Here is a 19,805-nt window from a genome sequence, read left to right on the forward strand (position 1 = left end):
TTGTGGTGCAAAAGTGGTCGTACCAATTTACACACCTTTCAAAAGTTTATTCAGTGTGCAGCTTTCTTTTGGGAATGCCTTTTCATGTCTTTTACCCCCTTTTTTTCCTACTGGATGGTTATCTTTTCCTTATTAATTTTTAGGATTTCTTAATATATTCTGAAACCTAGGCCTTTGTCAAATATGTGTTATAAATATGTTTCCATTTGTGCCTTTTCTTTTCCCTCTCTTTCAGGTACATTCTGATGAACAGGAATTCTCATCTAAGTTTCTCATTTAAGTTTCTAATCCATCTATCATTGATTTTTTTGTGTGATATTAGCTATGAATATAATTCCATTTTTCCATATGAATAAAAATAGACTTGGCCCCATATATCAATGAAGCCATCCTTTTCCTGCTACCTCATGGTTCTCTGTGACATGCCCAATCTGCAGATACATGTGGATATGTTTCTGGCCTCTCCTTGTTGTTTAATTAGCCAGTCTGCCCAACTCTCTTTTAAAACCACCTTGTCTTAATCACAACAGCTTTCTGATAAGGTTCCATACATGGTAAGGCAAGTCTTCCTGCCAGGTTCTTCTCCTTCGGAACTGTCTTACTTTTGCCCCCTTCTTCCTATCCCCTTGCAATCCCATGTACATTTTAGAATTGGACTGCTAGGCTTAATGGAAAAATCAGTTTTAATATTTTTAAATGATATTGACTCTTCCTAGCCATGAGCATATGTATATAGCTCCATTCATTTAGGTCTTTTGAAATATGTTTTAGTAAGGTTTATAATTTTCCCTGTTAAGGCACAACAGTTTTATACTTATTCTTGAGCAATATCTTTATTGTTTTCAAAATAATATATTTTTTACAATACAAACTTTTAAGTTCATGCTATTTAAGAAAATATATTTGTGAATAAAATGATGTTTCCAATAAATAACATTAAGTCCACAAGTCACACTTTAATGTGTGACTGTGTAAGGTATAATATTAAATTAATAAAGTCTTTAAGTTCAAACCAACCTTGAATTCCTGGTCATAGTGTTTTTTATACATTGCTAAATTTGGCTTGCTAAGTTTTTGTTTCAGGATTTCTTTTTTATCATATTGATGAATGATATTTGTCTCTAATATTCTTTTCTTGTACCGTCCTTATCTTGTTTTTGGTGTCAAGTTTATACTAGCTTTAGAAAATTAGTTGTAGAACAATCCCTATTTTTCTCTGGAAGATTCTGTACAGTGTCCGAAATATCTGTACCTCAAATATTTGTCAGAACTTTTCCTTCCTTGATAGGAAAACCTTTAACTACTGATTAAATTTCTTTAGTGATCATTTGGCAAATGTAGATTTTTCCTTCTCCTGTGTCCATTTTTGCTTGAAAAGAAAATAGTTTCTCCAGTTGTTGGACGTAGTATTCTCTCTTTGTCTATTAGACCAAGACTGTTCATTGTTTTTCAAATATTCTACCTCCTAATTTCCCATCTTTCTGTCATTTAGTTAATCTGTTAATTATTGAAAGAGATGTGTTAAAAATCTCTAATCGTGAACTTTGTAGATCTGCCTTTTTAAATTTTTTTTGTTTCATATAATTTTATATACAAGTTCACAATTTTACAATTATTATACCTGCCTGATAAATTGCATCTTTATTGTTTATATAGCAACTATTTCTGGTAATGCTTTATGCCTAAAATTGATTTTTTCCTGATATCGATGAAGCTATGCCAATTTTCCTTCAGTGTTTGCTTCTAATTGTTTTATAATTATTTGAATATGAAAAGAAGGAGAGACATGGAAGAAAAGCTGGAACAGGACAGAGAGTCAACACAGTTTATAACTTTTGTTTTTTGTTTTTAATTTGGGAGAACAGGTTTATAGGTTATGGGGAGGAATAAAAAGGGAGGTAGAGGCTAAATATGAAGAAAAAGAGGAGGGTTATTCATGTAGGAAAAGTTTCAAGGGAAAAAAGGAAGAGGTCCAAAGGAAGACATAGATGAATGTGTTGGCTTTCAAAAGGGTGTGGTGACCCCAACAAGGTCCACATCCTAATCCCCGGACCCTGTAAATATGTTACTTTATATGGCAAAGGGGGTTTGCAGATGTGATTAAGATTCCTCAGAAGGGGAGAGTGTCCTTTATTATCTAGGCAGGCCCTAAATGTAGCCACAAGTGTCCTTCAAAGAGGGAGATTTGACTAAGAGGAGGAGACAGAAGAAGTGACGCTTTGCCGATGAAGGAAGAGGGCTACAAGCCAAGGCATGCAGGCAGACTCTAGAAGCAGAAAAAGCCAAGGAAACGGATTCTCTCTCAGAGCTTTCAGAAGGAAACAGCCCTGCCAACACCTTGACTTTAGTCCAGTGACACTGACTTCAGACTTCTGGCTTCCAGAACTGTAAGTGAATGCATTTGTGCTGTTTTAAGTCACTGCAGGTGTGGCAATTGGTTAAAGCAGCAATGGGAAAATACTTTTCTAGGAACTTAGAAATAGGCCCTTCTCCAACATATTCATTTGTAAAGCCAAATTTGGGTATGGTGATGCTTAAATTATAACTACTATCTTGTATGCATTAAAACATTCTTAATATTATCAACATAAATATAAATGAATTGAAATAGAAAAATATCCTGCTTTAACTCAAATGTCTATGAAAAATCACAGTAATGCATATAAAATCAAGTGATGCATATAATCTAATTATGTTTAAGCAACAGAGTAGAAAAGGGTATTTAAATTGGCAGAATGGTGACTTTGAAGGCAAGTTGCAGTAAATTCAACTGTTGCTTTTACTAATATTGTATGTGAAGCTGTGAAATATCTTACATCAAAATACAGTTATATATTGCACCAGAATATAGCAGAATTAAGTAACTTGCTCAATGTCACACAGTTAATAATGTCACACAGTTAAGTGGTAGAATTCTTGGCTCCATAAATGTTTGTTGAATAAATATATGGTGTCTTCAAGGTCCACTTAGCAAAACTTTGGTAGCAATGTCCAGGACAGATCTCTGATAAGGTAAAATCATTTGGATTTGTCGTAAACTTCTGGGTTTTCTTGTCTGGATCCCCAGTATTTAGCCTCCTGGTTATTTTTGTGTAGTTTTATTTTGTTTTCAGAATTTTCCCATTCCACTCTGATGCTTGATCTCATTCTTACAGGGCAGTGATGTATCCAGGTACCCGGCTCTGCATCTGACCCCGGGTCATCACCAGCTCTATTGGTTTCAGTTTGGCTGTTGACACTCCTGTTAATGTTGCCTCAAGGTCTGGGTTGGCTATTCTTTGATGATGGTACAACAGGGGACTCCATGTTGTGGGACTTGTTGTGGTTTGGATCTATGTCCCCGCCCAAATGTAATGTAATCCCCAATGTTGAGGAGGGGTGTGGTGGGAGATGACTGGATCACGGTTTCTCATGGTTTAACACCAGGCCGCTTGGTGCTGTCATTGTGATAGTGAGCTCTCTGCACTCTGGTCATTAAAAAGCATCTGGCACCTCCCCCTGACCTTGCTCCTACTCCGGCCATGTGATGTGTGTGTTCCCTCTTTCTCTTCCACCATGATTGTACATTTCCTGAGGCCTCCCCAGAGCAGAAGCCTCAGGCTTCCTGTACAGCGTGCAGAACCCTCAGCCAATTAAACCTTTTTTTATAAATTACCAAGTCTTAGATATTTCTTTATAGCAGTGAAAGAACTGATTAATAGAGGACCCAATAATTTAACAAAACAACAACAACACAAAATCTTCCAGAAAATTAATGTAATTGGGAAACTGAACAAGAAACAAGTTTAGAGCCATAAAATTATTAATGACATAAATAAGTGCTACTTACGCGGGTGGACTATCGCCACAATACTTTCCAATTCTTTTAGCGTCGTTGACTTCCCCGCCATTAAACACAGCCATGTAATCATATCGGCAGTAGTTATCTCGCTCCACATCAAACTTCTCAAATTTTAATTCTATAAGCTTTAGAGAAAGCACAATAGAAGTGTCAAATATTAATAGCATTGTTGAATAACCTCAAATAAAATTCTTCCCCTCCCCAGATTTGGAGGATACTACAATTTTCCTTTGTAAAACAAAGTATTCATTATGTTTAAATGCTTTTTGTTGCATATTTCTTAGTTAAAAAAACTGTGGTATTCTTTTGCTTTCAATTTTAATATTTTCGAAGAATCATCTCAAACTCCAGTTAGGATATTAAACAAGAATTCTGTTCACTTACAGCTACAAAAGTTTGGGAACATTATGTAACACTAGCAATCTACTTTAAGACTGTAATTGGTTTTGTAGCTCTATCATACAGCATGGTAACCATAGTTAATAATAATGTATAATGTACTTCAAAACTGCTGAGAGTAAATCTTTTTTTTTTTTTTTGAGATGGAGTTTCGATCTTGTTGCCCAAGCTGGAGTGTAGTGGTGCGATTTCAGCTCACTGCAACCTCTGCCTCCCAGGTTCAAGCAATTCCCCTGTATTAGCCTCCCAAGTAGCTGGGATTACAGGCATCTGCCACCACATCCAGCTAATTTTTGTATTTTTACTAGAGACAGGGTTTCACCATGTTGGCCAGGCTGGTCTTGAACTCCTGACCTCAAGTAATCTGCCCACCTCAGCCACCCAAAGTGCTGGGATTACAGGCACTAGCCACCGTGCCCAGCCAAGAGTTAATCTTAAATGTTATCACCACCCTCCACACAAAAACAAAAGAATAACTATGTGAGGTGATGGATATATGTTAATTACTTTGATTGTAGTAATCAGTTCACAGTGTATACATATATCAAAATATAATGTTGCACACTGTAAATACATATAATTTTCATTTGTCAACTGCATCTCAATAAAGCTGCAGAAAAAAAGAAAAAGAAAAACAAGATTGTAATTGGATAATTGGATGTGTGTCACAGTGGGAAAACAGGGTATACACCATAAGAGAAGCTAATAGAAATTAAAAGCATTATCTAAGATGCTCCTTATATTACTGTATGTCAGGGAGTAGTGTGTGTGCATGTACGTATAGGAGGGCGAGATGAGTGGATAGAGTTGTTCCCCTTATGAGGGAAGGAGACTGACATTTCTATCACATGTAAAGGAGTCAAATTTTTGGGACCAGTTATTCAGGGAAGTAGAACTGATGGCAGTGTCTTCTTGAAGTATGTTTGAAATGTGTGATACCATGCACAGCCTAATCAAGGTGTGGTTATTTCTGAAGAGGTTGCACAGAAGCATTGACATACAAAGTCAGTGTTAGGTTTTAAGTATTTCTCAATTTTATGCACTAGTACCAATAATAGTGTCCTAAATTATTCAAGTGAATAGGACGTTTTGATTAAATAGGCAATCAATCATTCCCCATACAAGCAGATTTTTTAAAGAACATTTCCAACATGGGAATGAAAGGAAATCTCATTGGATTTATTATTACCTATGACAGCTGGTACCCAATCTTGCTGGGCAGCAAGTGGGCAAGAACCCTTCTTGCTACTTCAGGGAAGATAAAGGGCATTAATTCCTATTAGCTAAAGAAGACTCTCACACAGTAATCCAGATGAAGATGATAATAGCAACAGCATCACAGATGAACACAAAGCTAATTTTGACTTTGAACATAGTTGCCATACATCTTCTTACTGAACTACCTTTTAAAAAGTCAGTGCCAGTGATAGGTGAATAATGCTTATTCATACTTCACATGGCTTTAAATTGTATTAAAATATTTCCTCTTTGGGTCCAGTGATTTCTCACCACTTATTAATAAAATGCTTTCCAGGTTATTAAAAAAGTTGGCAAGCTTTTTTTACTTAAAAATTAGTCACAAAAACTTTTAAAGAGAAGATTAAAAATAAGTAAACAAATAAGATAAAGGAAAAAGCTGTGGTAACAATTTTTTTTTTTTTTGAGACAAAGTCTCACTCTGTCATCCAGGCTGGAGCGCAGTGGCGCCATCTCGGCTCACTGCAACCTCCGCCTCCCAGGTTCAAGCACTTCTCAGCCTCAGCCTCCTGAGTAGCCGGGATTACAGGTGCGCAGCACCACGCCCAGCTAATTTTTGTATTTTCAGTAGAGACAAGGTTTCACCATGTTGGCCGGTCTGGTCTTGAACTCCTGACCTTGTGATCCACCCATCTCAGCCTCCCAAAGTTCTGGGATTACAGGCATGAGTCACTGAACCCAGCCAGTAATTTTTTAATAGAAGAAAATTCCAATGAAATTCCTTCAATAGAATAATTTCTTGCATAGAAACTATTTAGGACTTAATATTATCATTATATTTCTCTCCTCTGAGAAGCTGCCAGTGATTTCAAACACTACAATGATTAAGAACTCAATTGACTGAAGCCAAAAATCACATTAATAAAATAAAAATCAAACTTAAAATTTAAATGATCAAAGGGAAGAACAATGGAAAAGAGATGCTTAACTGTAATCTGCAAGTATAAATAAGTTGGAATTATTTTGTCAAATATATTTACAAATGTCACAGACAAAATGACCAATACAATTTCAACAACTACATAATGGTTTAAATGTTTCAGAAACATAATTTTTAAAGGTACTTTAAACTATACAACATTCAACAGACTTATAAAATCTTCCAGTACTAAACAAATGGCTATATATTTCTTCTCAAAAACTCTCAAAAACCAAGATTTGGTTTTATGATCAGTGTTTATGTCTGTATATATGTGTATATGTTCAAATCACTAACACGCATGGTATATTAGCTTAAATAATTTTCCATGAAAAAAATTAATATATGACAAATGGCATCCATGTAAGCTATATGAAAGGTCAATTTAGAAAAGGTTTTTTAAAAACAATATCATAATGTTTACCTCATAGTGTTTGGATAAAAGTCTATAGTGTTTGTAATAGTAATAATTTTTATAAAGTTATCTTTAAAGGTTCAAAAAGTAGATTTCATCTGTTTCTATGCTAAATTCTTTCCTGCAATTAATAGGTGAAAGTGGTTCCCAGGAAGGGTAAAAAGTTGTATATGTAACCACAAATCAATAAATACTGGAAAAGTCGACCTCCTCTGTTGATTATTTTAGAACAATGAATAAAGCTTTTTGTGGAGAACCTGCACAAATTTTATTTTAAACGACAACCAAAAACACCCTAAAGCAGACCAGCATGTTCTCTGAAGAGATGATGTGGCTTGCTTTTGCCGGCTTTGTTGAGGCAAAGCATTCACATTTTTTGATTTAGTGACTAGGATAACTATTATCAGGACATGATGGGTTTGTGATGTGAGCAAATGGTAACCTGAAATGCCCACGGACCTGGGGATTTATCCTCCCACAGTTAGTTGCTGCTGTTTATAACATCCACTGCAGGGTTAAACAGTCCTATGTGGAATTTGCTTACCATTTGTATTTTTAAAGGTGTTTTGAAAAGTGTCATTATATAGCAGGAAATTAAATCCATGACTTTGCAAGTCAAAAATGCAAAGGCCTTAATCTGGGGTCTTCCAATGAAAAAATACCTGTGTCCAGGAGCCTTCCTCTTCTTCTATCCCTTAGCTCTCAAATAGACCCCATAACTGGAGGTTCTAGAGAGTTGGGCCACTCACAGTGTCTGGGCAATTCACACATGCATACTTTCTTCACACTTCCAGGGAATCTCACCTGATTCTTTGGGGCTACAATGTGCCACACACAAGTGACGCCTGCAGGGTAATCCCGGTCTGGCCAGTTGGGGGTTTTAAAAGAGCCGGAAGGTCTTTCAAGGCGTCCACCACAATACTGATCCCCTTTAAGTATTAAACAAGGAAAAAAGCCCACAGGTTTATGTAAGTTACAGCAATACAACCATGTAGAGATTAGGAATGTGGAATCTTTGGTGAGAGTTCAGTAAATAAAGGCAACAGCTGAAGTGCTGACATTTTCTCTTTAAAATGTGGTTGCATACATACACTCCCACACATACACAATGAATGATCCCTGTTACCTGACATATCAACACAAGAGAGAAGAGAAGTGGACTCAGAGTCTCTTTTCTTTTTTTCCTTTTCTTAGACAAGGAAGACAAAACATTTGGATATGTACTCATTCAGAAAGCTTGTAGGCTCAAAAAATCAGATTTTAAGACTCCTCAAGGCATTGGTATTTAGTAAATGCTCAGGGACAAAATTTGTATTAGTTGATATAGACAATTCTTATTACTAGAAAATTTTACATGTTATATATATCTTTAAGAAGTTTTAAGAATATTTTTTGTCTGTAAAAATAATGCATTTATAAATTTTCAGCAATACAGAAAGACATAAGAAAGAAAGTAAAAAACTACCCCCAAATCTCTAGTTTTAGCCACTGAAAAATAACCACAATTAATATGTGACAAATATAATTTCAGGCATTTGTACTCATAGGTTGCATATGTACCTGTAGGTTGGCAGAAATAATGTAAGACATTTTAATATGAAGTTCTAAATTTAATTTTACTTGAATGTAAATAACAAATAAAAACTGAACTGAAACTAAAAGAATTATACTTTAATGGAATATTTCTTTGACACAGAATATAATCATTCTTAAGTCAAACTTCTAAATTTAAGAAAATGTATTATAAAAATGGAGGTTGGAATAATTTCTAAAATCTCCATTTAATGAAATATTTCCAGTATATATGAAGTAAGTAGAATAATATAATGACCTCTCACATATCCATCACCCAGTTACAATAATAGTCATCATTCTACTATTCTATCTGTACTGCTACCCAATCCCCACCACCTGCTCCATTGTTTTTATTATTATTATTTTACAGGTTTGGGGGAGGTAAGTTCACATACTCTGAAATGCACAAATCTTAGCTTTACAAATCCAAAAAATGGATATACCTGTGTAAACCACACTCCTATGATGATATGGAATCCATCTCCCATTAAATTTGTACATCCTTTCCCATCCTGCCAATTCTCTACACTACTTTTCTGAAAAGTTTCGCCTTAGACGAGTTTAATTCTAGAGCTCCATATAAATTTGTTGACCCATTCTCCTGCTGATGAGTTGTTTCTAGTCTGGGCTATTGTGAATGAAGCTGTTATAAACAGTTTTGTACACTTTTTTTGTACATGTATCTTCATTTCTCTTATATAAATACCCAGGACTGCAACTGCTGGGCCAAGAGTAGATGTAAATATTTAACTTCATAGAAAACTACTAGAACTTTTCTCCAAGTGGTTGTATCATTTTACACCTCTCTGAGTATGAACACTTGGTTGCTTTACATCCTTGCTACCATTTGGTGTTGTCAGCGTTTTTAGCCAACATGGTGGGTAAGTAATAGCATCTCATTGCAATTTTAATTTGCATTTCTCTGATGACTTATAAGAGATACTGGGCAGTTTTTCACGGGCTTATGGGTCAATCATATCTTCCTTTGTGAAGTGTCCAAGTGTTTTGCCAATTTTTATACTTACTGGAATCTTTATCTTTTTATTGTTGAGTTGTATGAGTTCTTTGTATATTCTGAATACAAGTTCTTCACCAGATATTTTTGTGAATATTTTCTCCCATTCTGTTGCCCATTCATATTTGCAACCATGTCTTTTTATAAACATGTTTTAATTTTAATGAAGTTTTGCATGTTATATATTTTTCCTTTTATTTTTAACCAACTTGATCTTTGTAGTTCAAGTACTTTCTTGTAGACAACATATAGTTGGGTCCTGCTTTTCAATCCATTCTAACAATAACTGTCTTCTAATCAGAGTATTTAATAATTTACATTTAATATATTTATTGATCTTGGATTTAATGTGCCATTTACTACGTTTTTCTATTTGTCTCACCTTCCTTTTATTCCATCTGTTTTTCCTTCCAGCCTTCTCTGGGTTAGCTGGATAATTTTAGTATTCTATTTTAATCTTTTGGCTTTTAGCAATAACTCTTGCATTTTTAATGAGTTCTCTAGGGATTATAATATGAATGTTTAACTTGTCAAAATCTACTTAGTGTTAATATTGTACTTCTCCACATGTTGTATATGTATGTACAACAGTGTAATTACATTTATGTGTCCATCCTTTGGTTGTCAGACATATTATATCGCACGATATATATTCTACAACATAGTGCTAAGGTTTTTTGTTTTGAACAAATACATATAAAGAAATTAAGAGAAGAAAAGAAAATAACATATACCATTTTATGTTTACTATTTCCAATGACCTTCATTCCTTCTGTTACTTTCATTTTACCCTACAAGGTCATTTCCCTCAACCTGAGGAATTTTCTTCAATATTTCCAGTGGTGCAAGTATAAACAATATCTTTCAGAGATTTGTAGTGTTTATCTGAAAATATCTTTATTTTACTTACATTCTTGAAGACTGGCTACAGAATAGTGGTTGACAGTTTCATTAAAGCGCTTTTAAAATACTATGACAGCCTGGGAGTAGTGGCTAATGCCTGAAATCCCAGCATTTTGTGAGGCTGAGGAGGGCGGATCACCTGAGGTCAGGAGTTTGAGACCAGCCTGGCCAACATGGTGAAACCTCATCTCTACTAAAAAAAACAAAAATTAGTCAGGCATGGCGGCACGTGCCTATAATCCCAGCTGCTGGGGAGGCTGAGGCATGAGAATCTCTTGAACCTAGGAGGTGGAGGTTGCAGTGAGCTGAGATCGCACCACTTCACTCTAGCCTGGGCAGACAAGAGCGAAACTCCATCTCAAAAACAAAACAAAACAAAACAAAACAAAACATACTGTGACACTGCCTTTTGGCTGCCAATGTTTCTGATGAAAAGAAAGCCATCATTCTTATCATTGTTATTCTGTATGCAATTCAGTTTCATCTGATTGATTTCAAGATTTTCTCTGTCTTTAAATTTCTGTAATTATAACATGCATAGGTGGTGCTTCATTTTTATTCGTCCTGTGGAGTTTGTTGACCCTCTTGACTGTTTTTAAAAATGTTTATTTATTATTTTTTTTGAGATGAAGTCTTGCTCTGTCACCCAGGCTGAAGTGCAGTGGCGCATTCTCGGCTCACTGCAACCTCTGCCTTCTTGGTTTAAGCAATTTTACTGCCTCAGCCTCCCGAGAAGCTGGGATTACAGGAGCACGCCACCACGCCTGGCTACTTTTTTCGGTATTTTTAGCAGAGACAGGGTTTCACCATGTTGACCAGGCTGGTCTTGAACTCCTGACCTCAGGTGATCTGCCCACCTTGCCCTCCCAAAGTGCTGGTATTAGAAAGGCGTGAGCCACTGTGCCCAGCCCCTCTTGACTCCTTAAGTTGATGTTTTTCACTGCATTTAAGCAGAGTCAAGTCATTATATCTTTAAATATTTTTTTCACTTTATTACCACTTTCTTCTTGTGGGATAAAAATTACAGATGTTAGACCAATTGATATTATCTCACTGGTTTCTCAGGCTCTCTTTCTTCAATCTTTTTCCTTTTTCTTCAGATTGAGTGATTTCTCTATAAGTTCACTGACGTTTTTCTGCCATTTCCAATCTACTTGCACATCTGGTAAATATTAAAATTTCAGATCTTGTTTTTTTTTTTTAGCTCTAGAATTATTACTTTATTTTTTAATAGTTCCTGTTTCTCTTCTGAGATCCTCAATCTGTTTATTTATCATGCACATATTTCCATTTAAAAATCCTGAAACAAACTTTTAATAGCAGCTTTAGAGTACTTGTTTGCTAATTGCAACATCTGAGTTACCTTGGGATCAGTCTTATTGACTGCTTTTGTCCTTGAATAGGGACATACTTTTCCTGTTTCGTTACATGACTACAGACTGGACATTATGTATGATACATTGTATTCTAGATTCTGTTGTGTTCTGATAAAAATGACTTTGTTCTAGTAGGCATTTAACTTGGCTGGACTCAAACTCAAAGTCTTTTTCCCTGACAGCAGGCAGCAGCTGTTAATCTCTTTTCAGTTCTTTCATCTTTCAGCTGATGCTTTTGTGCCAGGCCAACTGGGCTCTCCTCCACACATGCAGAGTTTAACTGTCAGACAAAGATTTCAGTAGATTTTATATGAATATTTTGTGACTCAATTCTGTAGCTCCCTGCCTGGATTTCCTCTCAAACACTCTGGCTGCTCTGTCAGCCCCAGATTCTGTCCTTTGACCTTTCAGGCCAAAAATGTTGCACCACAGCCCATTCCAACAGCAGATTATGGAGTGCTCTTAGGTAAAAGGCTGAAAACATAACAAATATTGCCCACTGCAGTTATCTCTCAAAAGTAGAGATTTCTACCCTTGGGAGCTCACATGTGCCGACATGAAAATATCCCAAGACCTAGTGTTAAGTAAAAAGAAAAGGCTGTAAAATAATATGAATGTATGACTCCATATCAATATAAATAAATATATGTATGTGCATCTGGGTGTATATACATATATTTCTGCCACCCAGGCTGCAGCACATTAGCACGATCACGGCTCACTGCAGCTTTGACCTCCCTGGACTCAGGTGATTCTCCTACCTCAGCCTCCTGAGTAGCTGGGTCTACAGGCGCGTGTCACCACACCAAACTAATTTTTGCAGTTTTTGTAGAGATGCAGTTTCACCATGTTGTTCAGGCTGGTCTTGAACTCCTGAGTACAAGCGACTCACCTGCATTGGCCACCCCTGTGTTGGGATTACAGGTGTGAGCCACTGAGCCTGGCCCCCACTTTTATTTTTTTAAAGCTACTGTATAAGCACTCAAATATAAGTAAGCACACATAGAAAGGTATGGGAACCACAGGCCATGGCTATTTCTAGAGAGGGGACTACAGAGCGGTGAAGGGGTGTGTTTGTATATTTGCATGTGTACTTACATATGCAAGCTCCACATTTTTACACTATGAATTACTATATTTGAATTTTTACAAGAATGAATGTGGACTTAAAAGGGTGATTTTTTTTTTTATTGGTCTCTTCATGGTTTGATGGCATTCACTAGCTCTCTGAGAACTACTCTTAAGCTTTAAAGGAGTAAATAAATATCAAGTGGTAAGAACAGTGAGCAATTGTTGTTGTTACTGCCATTATGTGGAAACAATACCTCTTTCGTTGGGTTCAGCCGCGGAGAACATGGCCATGAAGCCATTGCCAGCCGTGTTGGCGTCAGAAATCATCTGCACCATCATCTTGTTGCCACTGGACACAAGGGCTCCAGGCCGGAAAGTGCCACAGAAGCGGCCAATGCGCTGGCCATTGGCATGGCCATTGTACACATCCACAAAGTCATAGCGGCACAGGTTGTCAGTCTCGAGGTCTATGAATCGGAAATTAAGAACAACTACTTTTCCTTCTGGAACCTGCCAAGAAAAGGGCCAATTAGAAAACTGTCATGTAAACAATATCTGAGGCTCTGACATCTCGTCACTCACCTAAGTGTTGTGTAGATTAAAGTATGATATCCAAGAAGATGCTTTTCCTCTCTCATATCTGAACTAAACCAAAGGAAGTTTTCTAGCATATTGCATCCCTACAAAAATTTAAGTACTTATTTTCTTTTGACAAATTCTACAATTCTCTAAGATTCACAATCTTATTCTGTAAGAATTTATCTCAACAAAGCTCCAAAATATTAGATCAGTCTTATTATTGGATGAGTCATTACTTAGAAAGTATACCAGCTCTGATTGGATCTTAGCATATATTTGCACATTCTAAAACACCATGGCACCTAGAGATACTGCTTAGCAAAGAAACATTTAAAAATATCATTTCTTACAAATAATACAGTAGAACACACTCAATGTCTGTGTATAAAATGTTTCTATGAAGCTCAAAATGGAGGATCTATTTGCCAATTGTGTAGTTAATTTACAGATAATTCAATTTGGGTCCTGAAATATCCAGATGAACTACCTATACTGATTAAATGAACTGAGTAATTGCTGAATCATCTCTTCTGAATGACACTGAGTTTTTTGTTTGTTTTTCAGGTGAAGACTTTATATGTCAGGAAGGCTTGAAACACAATGCACTAATGAAGAAAAAGATAAGCTTTCATTTTCTCATAATATTTTATTCATCATAATTTCCCCATAAAATTCTTAATGATGGTTCCTTCCTTATTCCCTGAATAGGCAGAAGAAAATGGCTATAAAAGCATTTGGTAGGATTCTTGGGTTACAAAAGCCCCATTTATTTCCTAGTTCACACTGCCTTTTAATTTCTTCATTCAAATTGTTAAATCATAAAGTCTTGATCATATTTGTTTTACCCCTTTAGTTAGATGAGGTCTCCACTGAACAGTGCAAGAATTCCGTTCTGTGAAAATTTACCTATAACAAAACTCAGTGATTAACACACACAATCAAAAGTGCTTGGCTTATATTAATCTTAATTAGCTATTTCAGACTCCAGGGTCAACCACAGATGCTTTTTAATACGGCTTCCGCGTGTTGGTAAGTACAGTGCCACACATTTTATTTTCCTATGGTAAGATGATGTGTTTTCAGTGCATTTGCCTTTTGTGTCAAACGCATCTACACACCTCATGGTAGAAAATGTAATGGCGTAGTCCCAAAAAGGGACATGTTTTGGCTTTGCCAGGGTTGCATTCTAATTGCTGCAAGCTTCTCTCAGTGCTGTGAGTATCAGAGTTCCAAAGAACTTAGAACATCCTAAGAAGCTAACATCAGAAAGAACAACTTAATTTTTAAACATAATCACCAAGACGTCTGTTGTAGAACTTCCCTCTCTTTTGCTTTGTTTTTGTTTTGCACACAACCTCTCTTTGTCCAATGATCAGAAAAGTTATCAAAATATGATGCCACATCTGTAATCTTAAATATAAACAAGCGCTCTATGAATCACTAAAAATTCCTATCCATGAAAAGAATTACAAACTAAATTAATTTGTGTTTTTTTTTCTTGCACAAATAGTGACTACTTGTGTAAATGTAGAGAGGGTAATGCGAAGCTATGAAACTTGGTGAAGTCACTCTCAGAGTGAATGTGGATAGAAAAAGGAAAAGGTCTAAGTATAGAGGCCTGGAACATTCCAGTGTCATCAAGTCTGTGAAGAGGTCAAACCATAATAGAGATTGAGTCAGCAAGTAGGAGGCAACCAAAGTGTGTGAAATCTGGAAGCCAGGCGAAGACAGTAAGTCAAGGATGAATGAATGGGCAATGGAGTTAAATGCTGCTGCTGAGCTGAGAAAGACCAGTGGATTTAGCAACACAGAAGTTTAGCAACCAGAAGTCACTGGTAATGCTGACAAAGCTGTTTTGGTGGCACCGTGGAGAGAAAACTGGGTAAGAGAAGGATCATGAGAAAATGGGGTGAGAAGAATTGGCGACCATAAATATAGACAAGCCTTTCAAGGAGTTTTTCTGTAAAGATGAACATAGTAATATGGGGGTAGCTGGAAAAGGATGTGAGGTCAAGGCATGGTTTTTGCAATGGGTGCTTCCTAAGGCATGTTTCCATGCTGATGGGAAGGATTCTACAGAGAGGGCAAAACTGATGATGCAAGAGAGAAGGAGAATTGCTGAAGAGATGTCCTTGAGCAGGCAAATGGCGATCTGATCTACAGAAGGCACAGCTGGTGGAACTAGCCTTAGTAGGAGTATGGACAGTTTTGCCTGGTGAGAGGAGAAAAGGCAGATGTAGGCAGGTCAGTAAACGAGGTGGTGAAAGCATACAGAATTTTTTTTTTTTTCTGGATTGCTTTTTTCTTAGTGAAATAGAAAACAAGGTCATCAGCAGCAAATGTGGAAGGGAGAGGAGCTATTTGGAATCTGATAACAGAAAAGAAAGGAAATGGATTAAGGAAAGACAGCAGGAGTACCAGGAGTGCTGGGGGCCCAGTTGAAGTAAATAAATTAAAATTAAGACCTCTCTGCATGGTGGCAGTATTTGTTTTTGTTTGTTCGTGGTCTTCTTCCCCAGCCACATTCAGCTCCTTGGGTGGAGGTACAGGGCAGGTGGAGAGTTGGATGTAAGCAGTAGGGGAGAGTGGCGAGGTTTGCCAAGTAAGGATATGGACGGAGAAAGGGGCAAGGGAGTTGAAGACATAGGCAAAGGAGTGATCATAATGATGCACCACGGAATCCAAACTGAGTTAGGATGGAAATCAGGACTCAGTGGGGTGAGGACAGTAACAATCAAGACAGTGATGGAGTAACGACAAAGTAACAGTGGAGGTGGGAAGCTGAGGAACTATGGAGGATAAGTTCTTTGGTGGAGTGGCGGTGAAAGACCTGAGAAGATCACTCATATAGATATTGAAATTACAGTGGATTAGGACAAGGAAGAGTGTTGAAGACAGTGACAGTGAACCAGAAACTAAAATTTGCAAGAAACAAGGAAGGCTGTCCTGGAGGCTTTAGATGATTTCAACAAGGAGAGGAACAGGGAGGTATAATGATGTTTCATTGGCAGGTTCTTGGTTCTCTGACACTACTTAGACAATTCTGTTGACTCTTTCCTGTAGTCAGGTGTTGAAATTAACTACAGGACTTGAATACTTATTCCCAATAAAATAAAACATTTGTTCCCAAAAGTTTTGTACCTGTTCTATGGCAATGAAAATTTGAGAATGAGACACAAATATGATCAGCAATAGAAACTGGGTTACATTATTGCAATTTTGAACACATGCTGACCGCCCCTGGCAAAGCTTCTTTTGAAAGAAGGATGCAGAGGTGATCTGTACCAGTGTGAGTCTCCTATAACCAGAGACAAATGTCATCTTGCATTGAAGGCCAGAGAGAAATTCTATTGCAAATGAGATGCATACTGCTGTGAGCCTTTTCAGTATAATACAGCATCTGTTCTTCAATTTTTTATACGAGTGATCAAGATCATCTGATGCCCTCTGATGCAATCTTTGATAAGAGCTCCTGTCATTCTAAAGGACTTTAGAAAGCACATTCTCTGCAGATGGCCTTTCCACTTGGAGAATCTACAGTCCATGTCCTTGAATTATTTTAAGAATATCTAAAAAATTACAGAATACACAGAATAATATGACACCTGGATACCAATTACAAAATTGACTTTTGTTAACATTTTGTTAATACGTTTTTAAAGTCTCCTTTAATGAAATAAATAAAACATTTCAGATAAAAATGAGATTTCCTTTGTCTTCATCTCAGGACCCATTTCCTTCTCCTTCCTCAGAAGCAATGACTGTTACAAATTTAGTGGGTTTCCTTCCATGCTGATCAAAATGTGTGTGTGTGTGTGTGTGTATTTATAAATATTTATGTGTATATATAATATATAGTTTAATATATTACATATTTTTAATATATATATTTTTTATAATATATATGTATCCATACAAAATGCAGTCGTGTTTTTGTGTTGTTTTAAAAAATTAACAAAAATGATGCCAGGCTCACGCTTGTAATCTTAATACTTGGGGAGGCTGAGGCAGGAGGATCGCTTGAGTCCTGGTGTTCAAGACCAGCCTGGGCAACATAGGGAGATTGTGTCTCTACAAAAAATTTAAAAAATTAGCCAGATGTGGTGGTACATGCTTGTAGTCCCAGCTACTTAGGAGGCTGAAGTGCAAGGATTGCTTAAGCGTGGGACATCAAGGCTGCAGTGAGCCATGATCACACCACTGCACTCTAGCCTGGAGGACAGAGAGAGACCCTGTTTAAATATATATATATATATATATATATATATATATATAGAGAGAGAGAGAGAGAGAGAGAGAGAGAGCAAAATGGGATCATGCTGTACATATCACTTCACAACCTGGGCATCCTTGAATTTTCTGGCTGAGGAAGAAGAAAATAAAAAATAAATAAATAAAAATACATAGGGCCTTCACAAGCTCTTTCTTCCACCTGGAACGTGTTCCTGCTTCTGCCCTTCTCTCACTTATACTTAGGGTCTCGATTTCAAGGTCACTTCCTCCTGGGAGCATGCCTAGACACCCCCCAAACCCCAAGGTTCTGCCCAATTAGCAGTGCATCCCTCAGGTCTGTGTGCATGGGATGGCTCAGCGCACTCACTCACTATATGTTATAAAGCTCAACCTCAAGGAGGCAAGGATCCCTCCTGCCTTGTTCACTGTTGCATCCCCAGGCTCTGGCATGGCCCCAAGTTAAGGCTTAACATCAAAAATATTTGTTCAATGAATAATCCATTAGGTATTCAATGGATCACCGGCTTCTTTGCACAAATCACAGACGATATACCTACCCGTGGCTCCACCTCTTTCATTCTAATATTTCCTACCTTGCCTGACAGCAGAGCTCTGAAAGGCCACTCTCTTTTCTAAGCCCTTCTTTGCAAAAAGAAGATGCATATCTTTTTGGAAACTTTGTATTTCAAATCTCCTGTAAAAGCTAACACTTAATGCAGAAACTCAGTTAAGGTGCTTTTTTGGTGGCAATTAGATGAAGCTACTGTTTTGTGAGATTATATTGATCTGGGGATTCATTATCTGCCTGCAGAAAAACAATTTGATGTTTGTGCTTTTTTTCCTATTAACAGCAGAGTGTGTGGGCCAAAGCCTAGCGCTTCAACAGTGACCTCAGCTCACCCCACAGCTCCTGGGATGTCCTCACTGTCACAGGCAAACGTGCCAAGGCTCTGGATGCCGGAGCTCCTGCCAGAGGACAGAGGAACTGCATTTTAAGCTGATGGTTTGCATTTTTAGGATACGATGAGCAAAATGCAAATAGGAGGCCAGCTTCTTCTGTGTGGAGGAGTGTACCTCTGCAGAAATGGGAATACTCCTTTGTGTCTACAACACAATGAAGGTGAAGATGGAGATAGAGAAAAGTTTCCTATCTTCATTTCATATATTTTGGTCTCAGATCTGTGAATCGTTTTAGGATTTTCTTTGCTATTTGATTATTTGTTTTGCAAATCAACAAGTATTCATCAAATATCAGTTGCTGGCACAGCAACATACACATACACACACACTAGTTTGTGTATATCAAACTAGGATAAAACATAAACTCCAAGGGTTCACGTGACCCAGAAGCTGGCAGTGCCTCCCTGGGGTAAGTGAGGGGGTCCCACTAAGACATGTCAGAGATGGCACCAACAGTTGGTTCATATACCCATCCCAAGCAGTCTGCTTTGTTATATTCTCTCAATCCATGTATACAGGATTATGTGTGTGTGTGTTGGGGGCGGGAGAAAGAGAGAGAAAAAAAAGAGAGAGAGGGGGTCTTGCTCTGTTACCCTGGCTCACTATGGCATTGACCTTCTGGACTCAAGCGATCCTCCCACCTGAGCCTCTTGAGTTGCGGGACTACAGGCCTACACTACCATGTACGGCTAGTTTAAAAAAATTTTTTTTGCAGAGACAGAGTCTCACTATGTTACCCAGGCTGTTCTCAAATCCCTGGGCTCAAGTGAGCCTCTTACCTTGGCCTCCCAAAGTGCTAGGATTACAGGTGTGAGCCATTGCACCCAGCCCAGAATTATAATTTTTTTTAAAGTAAGGATACTAATTTTTCTTAGTTGTGTTTCATAATAGAAGGCTGCAGATAAGTCAAAAAAATTAAATCTAGACAATTTCTTAACAATTTCTTTGAAAAATGACACAAAGTACTTAAGTCATTTTAGGGCATTCTTTCAATTCTCCAGAAGTTGTCAACATAAATTAATCCAGAACACAGGATAGACATGATTGGTGGAGATCCCGGGAAAAAGTGTCCCTTGGCTAAACCACTAGTACATATTGTCTGACAGATGTTCTTAAAGGTAACAGACACAAAAGCTGGGGAGACTTTTGCCATTATAGCTAGGGGCCTTTTTGTCATACAACACCCGTGTTTTCTTTTCTTTTTTTTTTTTTTTTTTTGAGACAGAGTCTGGCTCTATCACCCAGGTTGGAGGGCAATGACA

General features: G+C 37.3%; 1 protein-coding gene across 1 annotated transcript in view; it reads right to left on the reverse strand.

The window, feature by feature from the left end:
- PCOLCE2 (procollagen C-endopeptidase enhancer 2) overlaps positions 1–19,805 on the reverse strand; it is a 65,069-nt gene that overhangs the window by 16,730 nt on the left and 28,534 nt on the right. The window contains exons 3-5 of the mRNA XM_012437152.3: positions 13,026–13,281; positions 7,636–7,760; positions 3,830–3,966 (exon numbers count right to left, since the gene is read on the reverse strand). Coding sequence (XP_012292575.1) covers positions 3,830–3,966; positions 7,636–7,760; positions 13,026–13,281 — 518 coding nt within the window. The remainder of the gene's footprint in view (positions 1–3,829; positions 3,967–7,635; positions 7,761–13,025; positions 13,282–19,805) is intronic.

The sequence above is a fragment of the Aotus nancymaae genome, unplaced genomic scaffold (assembly GCF_030222135.1).
Source record: "Aotus nancymaae isolate 86718 unplaced genomic scaffold, 86718_ANA_hifiasm-v0.15.2.pri h1tg000019l, whole genome shotgun sequence".
NCBI classification, from domain to species: domain Eukaryota; kingdom Metazoa; phylum Chordata; class Mammalia; order Primates; family Aotidae; genus Aotus; species Aotus nancymaae.